At 41.4% G+C, this 13,453-nt stretch overlaps 1 protein-coding gene across 1 annotated transcript in view; it reads right to left on the bottom strand.

Moving 5' to 3' along the window:
- Positions 1-323: 323 nt before the first annotated feature.
- The window catches only part of TNNI3 (troponin I3, cardiac type), a 40,333-nt gene continuing 27,203 nt past the window's right edge, over positions 324-13,453 (bottom strand). The window contains exons 4-10 of the mRNA XM_075278061.1: positions 12,246-12,413; positions 10,052-10,093; positions 8,762-8,893; positions 7,434-7,523; positions 4,174-4,359; positions 986-1,091; positions 324-373 (exon numbers count right to left, since the gene is read on the bottom strand). Coding sequence (XP_075134162.1) covers positions 990-1,091; positions 4,174-4,359; positions 7,434-7,523; positions 8,762-8,893; positions 10,052-10,093; positions 12,246-12,413 — 720 coding nt within the window. The 3' untranslated portion in view covers positions 324-373; positions 986-989. The remainder of the gene's footprint in view (positions 374-985; positions 1,092-4,173; positions 4,360-7,433; positions 7,524-8,761; positions 8,894-10,051; positions 10,094-12,245; positions 12,414-13,453) is intronic.

Here is a 13,453-nt window from a genome sequence, read left to right as displayed (position 1 = left end):
AGCAGAACCCATAGAACTCTTTTTTTTCCACGCTGATTCTGACGCAGATTCCGCACCAAATTCCTCTGTGTGAATGGACCCTAAAAATGAGTTCATGGTCATGCCATATATACAGTCTAAAGTCATGTGACAGCTCAGTAATCAGGCATACGCCTGGTAATTCAGCAACTACAGCCTCATATACCAAAATTATTGAAACACACTGAATTTTGGAAATTTTATTTGTAATGAGTAATATAAAGAATAGACAACATATGGATGCAACGTCATCACATGCACAGATCCTAAAATGATAAATAGACATAAAGGAAAAAGGGATTTTAGCTGGTGAGACAGTTTCCAGTGTAACTTCATATGTGTTACTTGTTGTGACCTAAAAGAAACAAGAATCAAAGTATAAGAGTAATGAAAACTGCTGCAAAATAGAAAATAATTCTTTAAAGATATGATTGGTGTACACAATGAATATAGAGAATGTCACAAAATGGATTTTCCAGTTAAAGGTATTCAGTCTTCAGAAACCAACATATCAACCCAACCCGCAGATCGATAGGATAGTGTCACCGGAATCAAACCATGTTTTCCCATGATGCCTCCACCGCTGAGATATCGCTGTTTTGTCAACACGCAAATAAGCTCTCTGGAGCAACGAGGGTGTAGCCATTGCTCTAAAGAGGTAAGTAGTAACACTCTCAGTAAGAGCTCTTATGTATATTTACAAAAACAGCAATATCTTGGCAGTAACTGGCATAAAATGATCATACATCTCATAGAGCCTGTGACCACCCGACACTATACCACCTTTCAGAAAAGTGATCATAGTGACATAAAATAGGAAAAAGTTGCAATTTTTTTGTGCTTAAACCCGACTTTCTGAGTTTTTCATGGCTTGTACACCAGAAAGCTGGCCTGCAAGGCATAATAAATCTCCCCCATTGTGTTACCCATAAAAAGGATAAATAAACATGTACTACATCAGTGATACCTTCTTAACTCTGCACTGCTCCAGATGTCTCAAATTTCTTCTTCCTGCCCTCCATTCCACTGAGAGCATCCACGTTCTTCCTCCAGTCTCCTACTTCACGTATATCCTAAATGGCAGGCATTGAAGACATTGTGATTACAATTACAGAATATTACTGGGCCAAAAATCTAAGGCTATGGCCACCTCATTTTAGTGAAAAATCGATAAAACCATTTCTTTAGTTCAAGTGGTACAACAGAAAATCTGTACTTTTATGAGTTATTCTTGCATTGAGGGGTTTTTCTTATGTCTTCAGAAACCCTCAGATTTGAGTTGTAATCTCTTCTATAAACTTCTGGCTCTGGGTGTTCCCTTTTATTGGTTAGATGTTATCATATGTTTTGATTTCTCATGAACCAGCATATGTTCAGCTCATCTCTCCCCTTCTTCTCTTTCTCTGCAGACTCACAGACTCTTACATAGCTATTAAATGTGGATCTCATTGTGACCTTCCCTCTCCTATGAGCTTCTATATACAATTTTATCACTACACTATACTATGACATGGATGTCAGCTGCTGAGGACCATCTTCTCCCACTTTGTTCTATAAGATACACTGTGCTTTAACCTGGCTGTAGGCTGCTGTGGACAATCTTACCTTTCGTGCCGTGACCTTGCCGAGGACCGCTGTAGACAATCTATCCTCTACACTGTGCTGTGACCTGGCTGAGGACTGCCGTGGACGATATATCCTCTACACTGTGTTGTGACCTGGCTGAGGACCACTGGGGACAATATGTCCTCTACATTGTGCTGTGACCTGGCTATAGGCTGCTGTGGATAAATCTTCCCCCGCACCCTGCTATGAGCTGCTAAGCAATGATCATGCAGTGTGTTGATATCAGATGCAAGTTCATGAGAAGAGCAGGGAGAGGTTGTAGTCTAACCTGTCAGAGAGCTGCTCTGACAGATCATACACAGAAATGAATACACTAGCTTGTAGTTTATGTAAATACATGTAAGCCACAGAAGATAAAAGATAGTACATTTACATAGTCTTATTATAATGTATTAATATTTATGAATATAAATGCATATTTATATTTATTTAATTTATATATATATATATATATATATATATATATATATATATATATATTTTAAATTTTTTATTTATTTATTTTTGCAATTAAGTTCAGTGCTATGTGTCTCCAAACTGTGCAGATTTCCCATATATATTTTAGGGAATAATATTGCCTGGCCTAAACTGCTCATCACGTATATTTGACTTTAAATATAAAACGCATCTATTGTGTATCTACTTACTGAAGTGCCAAATCATTTGTATAAACTTTATGCATTGATAAATGAAGAATAAGCCACTTACAGATAGATAGATAGATAGATAGATAGATAGATAGATAGATAGATGATAGATAGTTTCCTATTCATCACCTATCCATCATCAGATAACCCTGTGTGCAGCATTGCACATGTGTTATATACTCTTGCCATGTGCAATGATATTCTATGGAGTTTCTTGATAGACAGGTCTGGTCACCTGCTCCACCACCAGCAGCCATATGACTGGAGCATTGTATAAATGGTGGAGCAGATTGACCTAAAGAAATGGGTGGCGCTGCTTACTGTGAGCCTTCCAGAACTATATACGGAAAGTCTAATATTACACACACAAACCACTAACTCAACATTTTTATTGGATTTCAATGAATTTTGTTGTGTTCTGTGACAAAACACCACCCTCCGGCGTATTATTAATATAATGTAAAAAGGGTTGTTTTGGATAATTAAAAAACGAACAAAAGGCGGGGTCAGGTCCGGCAAAAGCCCAGGGCAAACCTGGGGCCTCAATCTCCTGCGGTGGCCCCCTAGGCTACCAGTCGCTGACTTTTTATTTTTTTTAAATGGGCCATTACCTGCTGGATTAACCCTAGCAGGTAATGGACCCTGTTTATTACTGATCCCTGCTCCTGCCCATAGTTGCCCCCACTTTCCTTTCAACCCTATAGGGAGACCTGTGCATCTCATATTATTGGACAGTTCACCTCAGTAAATTTGCCTCAGCAAAAAACAACCAATTTTGGTTGTTTTTTGCTGCGGTGTGCATGAGTTGTTCCAAATGGGGCCCGCTGAGGCTCTGTCGCTCAAGGGCCCACACAAACCTGCACCCACCCTGGGTGGAGTACAATTACAAAAGAAATGATAGCCAACCACCCCTGCTTCTCGGTTTGTGCGGTGCGTTCCCTCTTCAATCCATTGCTCAGACTGGAAGTGTAGGAGCTCAGGTCACCTGATCCCCTGCACTTCAATTCAAGGATCCTGGAAAATCCCTGTAAACTTTGCCAAATATCTATCAGTTCTCGGAACATTTGGAAAATTACTCATAATAAATTGGCCAACCCCTTTAATCTCTGGTAAATGGAAATGCAGGGACTTATGTAAATTCACAGGTTCACAGCACCTGATTTCATTTATGCAGGTTTCCGTTTTCTGTCGGCAGAAAACGGAAGCCGACATTCAGTGTCTGCCGGTGAGCGTCTTCTGCTCTCCATGGCAAAACCTTTTTTTTTTTACCGGACACAAAGTCCAACTTTGTTTCTGGTTAAAAAAACAAGCAAACCCAGTTTCGCTGCGGAGAGCAGAAGACGCTCACCAGCGGACACTTTTCAAACCCATGAATGGGTTTGAAAACTGCCTGCTGGTTTCCGTCTCCTGCCCAGTTTCTCGGGCAGGAAACAGAAATCTGCATAATGGAGATCGGGCGCTGGTGTGAACCTGCCCTCAAAGTAGAAAATTACTGTGACACATATATACATTAGGTATCCCTGTGTCTGAAAGTGCCCGGTCTACTGAATATAAGGTATTTGTAGTGATCCTATTCCGTAGGGAAGGGGTTAATAGGAGCACTGCAAATACGCTATATTCAGCCAGGCTGAATTCCAAGTGGGGGGAAAAAACCCAGTCCTCAAGCTCAGGGAAGGGGCAGACAGACACCAAAACACCCCCTCCCCTTCCCCAGCACCCAGCAACTACTGCACCCAAAAACTGCGGCCATTTAAATTTTTTAAATTTTCCAGTAGCTGCTGCATTTCCCCCCCTCGGCTTATACTCGAGTCATTAAGTTTTTCCCAGTTTTTGTGGTAAAATTAGGGGCCTCGGCTTATACTCAAGTATATACGGTACTTACTTTTTCTGCATCATCTTTTTTCAGTTGCTTGACTTGCTTGAGATTAGCTCTTAGGTCCATGGCGGCTTTGTGCTTAGTACCCAGGAGCGCTCGCATCATGGCATCCGCTGACAGGCGCACTCTTCTCAGCGTTGGGCGTTTGAACTTTCCACGTAGGTCAAAGATCTTTTGATTCAAGTTCTCAATCTATAAAATCAAAAAAGACAATCCGGTGTTAAACCAGCACAATCCTAAAATAGGATAGAGATGGATATATACTAAAATAAGAATAGAAAATATCAGAATATCTAAATATCCAAGTGCTAACAGAAGTATCCTGTTAACTTTCCAAATAGTCCACCATGTAGCACATGGACAAGCCATTTTTTTTTTACAAAAGTGAGAAAAGCTCTTTGCAATTGTTCTCTATTCTGGAAAGCAGACCCTCCTTTTGCATTCATGTACTCTGATAGAGTATGTGGACAAGATTTGTCTTGGTGAGAAAGACCCATTTAGGCCAATATATATTCATGCCTCTCGCTTGCCATATATCAGCAAAAGCTCACTTTAAGTGATTATATAGTTAAAATGCTCTTTGGATATTGTTGTGATATTGATTCCCTTTTGCAAAAGAAAACTAAATTAGACATAATTTGCAAAATAATTCTGAACATATTCCATAGGAAACTGTTGGTCTTGGACTGTTGAAGATAGTATACTGAGAAAATGACTAGCCCCATGCCATCTGACATGTGTATTGCAAAAAATGTAATTTATCAAGGCAAAGAAAAGAATAATATATAGACAGTGGCCTCAAGGGATTTCCTAGGTGTATAGTACTGATATAATCTAACCTCATGATAAGTCATCAATATCAGATCAGTGGGGGTCTGATTCCTGGCATCCCTGCCAATCAGCTAACTGAAGGGGCCATGGCACTCCAGCTAACCACTTTAAAAAGGGGCTATTCAGTTTCTACTATTGATAGTCTATCCATGATATAGGCCATCAATATCAAATCTGCAGTGGTCCAACAAATGAGATCCCCACAACTCAAATGTTCTTAGACAATGTGGCACCCATTCATGTGTACATATTGGGAGCTACGCTCTCGGAACAGCTGAATTGTGGGGGCCTCATTGTCGGACCACCACAGATTTTATATTAATAATCTATCCAAAGGATAGGTCATTAATAGAGACTCTCTAGCCATTTTAGCATTTTATGAAAGCTGTGTCTGGTATTGTTGTTCACTGCAGCTTCCATTCAAGTGAATGATACTTAGAAGACATACAAGGCACAACCACTTACAGCTGGAGCTGCAATCCCTACAGTCAGCAAACCAGTCGGAGTACCTGGGGATTGACACCCACCCATCTGATAAGGGTAGCTCGTTGATATTATAACTTTGGAAAACTCCTTTAAGTACTGAGAAGGACTTTCTCGGCTCGTTCCCTGGGTCCTCTAGTAACCAGTCAGCACTTCCAAAAGTACAGTAACAATGGTTACTGGTGGGGCCTAGTAACCAATGATCGAATGATTTCCTGATGATAGGGACTATTCCTGCTCAGCCATGGCTGGCCAGGGTCAGCAGCTCCCCCTTGTGTATAACAATGTAAGTAAAATATCCTACGGAGAGGCTATCAATATTAAATCTCAGGCAACCAGGATCAGACATAACTGATTTGACTTAAAAACCTCAAGATTTATATTTTTGGGATGATTTCCAAGGTACCTTAATACCAGAATAGCTACTAACAGTAAGGAAAGGGTTAACGGTGCTGCTAGATGAGACAGCTATTTGTGTCTAATAAAACAGAAGCCATAGTCAGGCATCAGGATGTGGCTTCAGAGTGTTCAGAAAGACAAGTGGGGCAATGTGAAGAAGATAAGAGCGGCACTTCCTATATCCTAAAAAGGGGAAATCCAGTAAAAGTCACTTTCTTTGTCCCTTAGACTTAGCAGTAGGTGACACTGGTGCAGGTCTACAATGTGCTGCTCATCCTGAAGGAGGCAGGGGAACGTGTGCACCATAATGTGCAGCTACCAAATCCCTAGTTTGCAAACTGAAATCTGCACAGATGGGTCTGGGGGTTCAGTGTAGTAGCAGTTTTATCTCACACAGACGCTGAATGCTCTGCCTCTGTAATAAGTATTTCACTGGTTCTGAGTCCATGTTCACACAGAGTTACCGTATATTTTTATGAGGATGTTAATGCTTTTCCATTCACAGTAAAGTCCACTTGTTTTCAATATGAGTCAATCAAAGTTTGTACCAAACCCAGAAGACTTTACACCAGGGGTCCCCAACAGCCAGTCCGCAGACCAGTACCGGGCCACGGGGCATGTTGCATCGGTCCGCGTACTGGCGGCGAGGAGTCAGCAGCTGCTGTGGAGCCAGCGAGTGCCCGGGGTTGAGCCAACACTGATGCTTGGTTGTTGTTCATCGGGATAAGGTGAGCAAAGTGCGGGGTTGAGCCGGGACCCGCTGTATGTCCGGGATTCTAGTACTATGCAGGACATGCAGCGGGTCTTGGCTCCACCCCAAACTCGCCTACCAAACTTTGGGCAACTACATTACACGTCACTTGTCCCTGTGACGTGTAATGTAGCTGTAGTGAGGTTGTAGTGAAGTTAATAGCAGCATTAGGAGTGATATTCGTCATCAGTAGCCATCTTCATAACAGTCTGTCATCTATCTCTTCCCCGCCCCCACCGGGCCATAGAAAAATTGTTTTGCTGAAACTGATCCTGGTGGAAAAAAGGTTGGGGACCACTGCTTTACACCATTGGTGAATTGCCATACAGTGCCCAGCCAGGACAAGTCACACACTAACGTGCATTTAACAATATGGGTTTGGAATTTTTTAGACCTGGAATCTAGATGTTTCTATATGTATCTGATGTCATAGCGAGGAAACAGTATTAGGTTACATGTTATTACATTGAACTGTACTGTATTTTATACTGAGAACTCCTCATATACTGACTCTGAGGTCCACCTAGTGGTTCATTTTGGTACCTACAACATTTCATCATGGCAAGGAGAAAACTGTGTGACCTGAAGGGACCTGTGAAGACCTATAGGGTATAGAGTTAATGCAATTCATGTTCTATAGGTGTAAATAGATATAGTTAAAAATTTATTGCAATCAAAATTAGAAAATGAGCCATAAAAATGTAGTTATTTCTATTGTTCTGCTGCTATAACAAGAATAGAGCAATGAAAGTCGGAATGCAGATGTGAACATACCCCTGTAGAGTTAAAGGGGAGCACATACCTCATTAACGTTTTTTTTTACTTTTGCTTCCATATCATATCTTTCCTCATCCACAACATCAATCTTGGCATGGAGCTCTCTGCACAGATCCTGCAAATATAAGAAACTTTTATTGCAAAGATGTCCGCCATTTATATGACCTTAAGTTGGGTTGATATCCAAAGAAAACATTTACTTAGAAAAATGTTACAAAGGAATAAACAGAGACAGGGCCTTTGTCTGGTAATGGACGCAGCAACCTATGTCATCACATACACCTGAAAGCGAGTCCGTGATCATCCAAATACTACTTGTCTAGCTTCGGAAAACTCTGACAAGTCATTTTCTGCGACCTTCTGGACTGGCTCATAGAGGGGAGTTCTGAGTGTGGGACCCTCTTAGGGGAGACAGCGAGAGCCTGGATTACTCCGCCCACACAGGATGATTGACAGCTGGCTGTATAGTGTAGAATAAGACGGACTCTCACTGTCTCACCTCGGAGTCCAGTCAGGATGTATTCAATCCCGCTTTAAATCATATGAATTTGTATATCATAGAGCTCAGCTTTTCTCCCTTTAATATATTCTGATTTTCTGACTTCATAAATTGCGTCCACAAATAACTATGAAGTTACTCATTTCACCCTCAACACAACAGCTTTATAACTGGCTTTATGTAAAACAAAAAAAAAAAAAGAACTCCTTTGTCCAGATTACATAGAGTTACACACCTGGTACGATGCCCCCTATGTCCATTGATGGTGAGAAGATGACCATGATTCTTAGGCCCAAAGCATACGACAATGGAACAGTGAGAGTCAATGGGTACAAACACATATTGATTTTTTTCAACTGACAATGTCCTATTTTTGTCTGTTTTTTGCAATCTCACAGATCCAGTACCAGTTTATATTTTTTAGCATTTGTTTTTTTGGGTACTCGGTCTCACTGATGTTAAAAAAAGGGTTGGCTGGGTCAAAAAAAAAGGCCATCGAAGTTCATCCATTTTTTTCACGACGTCTATAAATGATTTATACAAGTCTAGTCACACAATAATAACATATTTACACATTGAGTGTATTTCAGACAATAACCATGTTACATAGTTACATAGTAGATGAGGTTGGATGAAGACATCAGTCCATCAAGTCCAACCTATAACCCTACAATCCCTACAGTGTTGATCCAGGGGAAGGCAAAAAACCCCATGAGGCTCCAATCTGGCAGTCAGTATAAAAGCCCTGGATCAACGTGTCTTTATAATCTAGAGTCCATAACCTGTAATAACCTGTCTGCCATTTTTTAACTATTCGCTTGCTAACACCTGCAATGTAAATCTCTATATTTTACCTGCAGCTCAGAAAGAGACAGTCCAGAGAATTGTAGGGGCTTGCAGTGTTCAGACAAGTACCTCACTTTCTCCTGAGCCCTCACTTCTTCTTCATGTTCCATCTCACTCTTAGCAATCTGTAGCATTAGACTCTAAAATAATTCACAATAATGAGATTACTAACACATAGAGGTCCAAGAAGCCATTGGTTTATTAACAGAATTGTAGACAGGTAGTGCTTATATTTCTCCAGGTCTGATCTCTCCAAATATATGGATGTCTCACTAACCTCATAACCCATTGAATTAACTCTTAAAGAGGACCTGTCAGCTTTCCTATTATAGCCTCGGGGCTGGAGATATTGGTGCTGTTAGTTTAGCACTGATCTCTGCACACTGTCAAGAGGGCGTTCCTGACAGTCTAGCTGGGCTGTGAGGACCCCCTTTCCCCCACTCGCCCACAGTACTCGTCCATAGTCCTGTACTGTCAGAGGGGGCGTTTCTTACTGCACAACCATGATGCTAAGCTGTGAGGAACAACCCCCAGTTCAAGCCTATGGATGAGTACTAACTAACTGAAATTAACGGCACCAATATCTCCAGGCCGAGGGCGCAGAACGAGAAAGCTTTCTAGCGATATATAAAACCACATGTACTCGAGGACATGAAAAGTCCTCTTTTAAGTTTAATGCTCCTTTACACCATGGCTACATCAATAATATTGCTGGCTTGGTTACTTCTCTTTGGAGGAGATATTATGACTTGGCTATTTTCCCAGATTATGCCACTAGGTTATAGAATACCAGGTATTGATCTATAGGGAGCTACCTTCCAAAAGTAGAATACAGTCTTCCTTTCTACCAAGTAGGACTATTTTACATATTCTTTTCCCAGAATTCTTAGCAGGGTATGCATGATCTAAGAAGTCCCTGTATGCCATAAAGTGATGTTGCCGTAATAAGAGATAGTATCGTGTCTGACCCACACTTATGACTTCTCCCCCTGGCCAGTCATTCCCCTTCTTCACACTGGTGAGGGGCAATAGCTACCTCTGGATGGGTTCCAGCTTGGCTATATTCCCAGATTATAATGCTAAATTTTAGGAAAACCAGACATTGATCTATATGGTGATATAGGTGATATATAGGCAAGCAGGTATATTAAAAGTTATTGGCGGCTCCACATTAAAAATCACTGGTGATCCCATGTAGCACTCAAAGTCTTTAAGGTCAAATACCACAATATTAAACATAAGTAAATAGTCTGGTTAAAAACCCGGTATACATATTCATTACACATTTTATTTAGTACCTTAAGCTGCAGTTTCCGAGAAGCAGAAATTTTCGGCTTTCGCTACAAAAAAAAGATATTGATATTACTTCATTTACTCAATACTATTGTTAAGATTGTTGCTTTACATAATAAGAGGTACAAGTTATGCACCCAACTATTACTAAGAGAAAATACAACATAAAAGACCATCAAGACTGTATATACACTGGTTTTGATGTCACTTGGAACGGTTAATTCATTGTGAGGATGCGTCTCATTGTGGATTAGTTGTTTCCACCCCAATGCTGTTGTAGATTCCACCACAATTTATGCCAACATGTACAGTGGGGCAAAAAAGTATTTAGTCAGTCACCAATAGTGCAAGTTCCACCACTTAAAAAGATGAGAGGCGTCTGTAATTTACATCATAGGTAGACCTCAACTATGAGAGACAAAATGAGAAAACAAATCCAGAAAATCACATTGTCTGATTTTTTAAGAATTTATTTGCAAATTATGGTGGAAAATAAGTATTTGGTCACCTACAAGCAATCAAGATTTCTGGCTCTCACAGACCTGTAACTTCTTTAAGAGTCTCCTCTTTCCTCCACTCATTACCTGTAGTAATGGCACCTGTTTAAACTTGCTATCAGTATAAAAAGACACCTGTGCACACCCTCAAACAGTCAGACTCCAAACTCCACTATGGTGAAGACCAAAGAGCTGTCAAGGGACACCAGAAACTAAATTGTAGCCCTGCACCAGGCTGGGAAGACTGAATCTGCAATAGGCAACCAGCTTGGATTGAAGAAATCAACTGTGGGAGCAATAATTAGAAAATGGAAGATGTACAAGACCACTGATAATCTCCCTCGATCTGGGGCTCCACGTAAAATCTCACCGCGTGGGGTCAAAATGATCACAGGAACGGTGAGCAAAAATCCTAGAACAACGCGGGGGGACCTAGTGAATGAACTGCAGAGAGCTGGGACCAATGTAACAAAGCCTACCATCAGTAACACACTACGCCGCCAGGGACTCAGATCCTGCAGTGCCAGACGTGTCCCACTGCTTAAGCCAGTACATGTCCGGGCCCGTCTGAAGTTTGCTAGAGAGCATTTGGATGATCCAGAAGAGTATTGGGAGAATGTCCTATGGTCTGATGAAACCAAACTGGAACTGTTTGGTAGAAACACCACTTTACGTGTTTGGAGGAAAAAGAATACTGAGTTGCATCCATCAAACACCATACCTACTGTAAAGCATGGGGGTGGAAACATCATCTTTGGGGCTGTTTCTCTGCAAAGGGGCCAGGACGACTGATCCGGGTACATGAAAGAATGAATGGGGCCATGTATCGTGAGATTTTGAGTGCAAACCTCCTTCCATCAGCAAGAGCATTGAAGATGAAACGTGGCTGGGTCTTTCAACATGACAATGATCCAAAGCACACCGCCAGGGCAACAAAGGAGTGGCTTTGTAAGAAGCATTTCAAGGTCCTGGAGTGGCCTAGCCAGTCTCCAGATCTCAACCCTATAGAAAACCTTTGGAGGGAGTTGAAAGTCCGTGTTGCCAAGCGACAGCCCCAAAACATCACTGCTCTAGAGGAGATCTGCATGGAGGAATGGGCCAACATACCAACAACAGTGTGTGCCAACCTTGTGAAGACGTACAGAAAACGTTTGACCTCTGTCATTGCCAACAAAGGATATATAACAAAGTATTGAGATGAAATTTTGTTACTGACCAAATACTTATTTTCCACCATAATTTGCAAATAAATTTTTACAAAATCAGACAATGTGATTTTCTGGATTTGTTTTCTCATTTTGTCTCTCATAGTTGAGGTCTACCTATGATGTAAATTACAGACGCCTCTCATCTTTTTAAGTGGTGGAACTTGCACTATTGGTGACTGACTAAATACTTTTTTGCCCCACTGTATGCGAGTACGGATGTGGTACAGACAGAAGTCCCGCTCACATTTAGAAAAGTTGATATGTTGGTACAAAAATGCCACTTGAGACTTTTGTGGCATAAGGGATTTGATGATTGAAGAGAACAGTAAAATATACAATTTTTTTTTTTATTATAAAGCCTGTATAGGAGAGTAGGTTAATATTCACCTCATATCATTATTAGCTTTTTACTTAACCAAAAATATTTAACTGAACTGTCGTACAAGATAAATACACCATAAAATGGACACTTAATACCTTCCATCCTTTTTTACCTTGACCTGTGGTTCAGTGGCATAGGAGCGATAGTTTGCAGATGACTTTCTTCGGAGTGGTGGTGGGGCTACAGGAGGAGGAGGTGCAGGTTTTGGTGGCTCTGGTACAGGTTCTTCCTCCTCCTCCACAACTTCCTCTTCTTCCTCAACATATTCTTCTTCTTCATACTGTTTGAGAGACATGGTGAGACCTCTTTTAGCTGACCACCCAAAATTGCATTAAAAATGGTAAGATCTAAAGAGGTGGTTTCTCATAGCTGATAGCTGGTATGCATAGTACATGGGGAAACTAAAAATTTGTAACAGAAAATTTGGTCTGGATAAGTAGGTGGTCTTTTTAAAGAGGACCTTTCGTGGTCCGGGGTACAGGCAGTTCTATATACTGCTGGAAAGCCAACAATGCGCTGAATTCAGCGCACTGTCGGCTTTCCCGATCTGTGCCCCGGGTAAAGAGTGTTCGGTCCCGGTACCGTAGCTCTTTACAGTCAGAAGGGCATTCCTGACAGTCTGTCAAGAACGTCCTTCTCCACAGCAGCGCCTATCGCGCTGTACAGTGTGAGTGGGGAGGGACACCTCCTCCACCTACACCTTTACTTGGTTTATTGCACCTGTACTTCATATGCTGCAACCTGTACTTGGTTTACTACATCTGTAATATATGCACCTGTACTTGATATGTTGCAACCTGTACTTGGTTTACTGCATCTCTTCAGACCCCAGAGAATAATAAGCAGAGGCCCAGGAGAGTTGCTTGAAAAACCGCCGCTTTTACACCACATGGGGCCCCGGCCTAAAACCCTAAACTGGGCCCTTGCCTATTGCATTTGCTGCCAACACATCAAACTGAACAACAATGTTTACTCGCTACGTAGTATGTCGAACCTCTTGACAGAGGTCATTGTCAGGAGATAGTCAATGTTACTCAAGTCATTGCCAGTGGTTTTAATGTTATGGCTGATTGGTGCCTAGATGAAACATCTAAATGCGTCATCACTGAGCCATCTCTTCTGTGACTCATACGAGAAGAAACCTCTATATGTTATTATTAGAGATGAGCGAACAGTGTTCTATCGAACACATGTTCGATCGGATATCAGGGTGTTCGCCATGTTCGAATCGAATCGAACACCACGTGGTAAAGTGCGCCAAAATTCGATTCCCCTCCCACCTTCCCTGGCGCCTTTTTTGCACCAATAACAGCGCAGGGG

This window comes from Leptodactylus fuscus, chromosome 6 (assembly GCF_031893055.1).
Source record: "Leptodactylus fuscus isolate aLepFus1 chromosome 6, aLepFus1.hap2, whole genome shotgun sequence".
Taxonomy (NCBI): Eukaryota; Metazoa; Chordata; class Amphibia; order Anura; family Leptodactylidae; genus Leptodactylus; species Leptodactylus fuscus.
The sequence above is the reverse complement of the archived record's forward strand: the minus strand, read 5'-3'. Positions and strand labels throughout refer to the sequence as shown.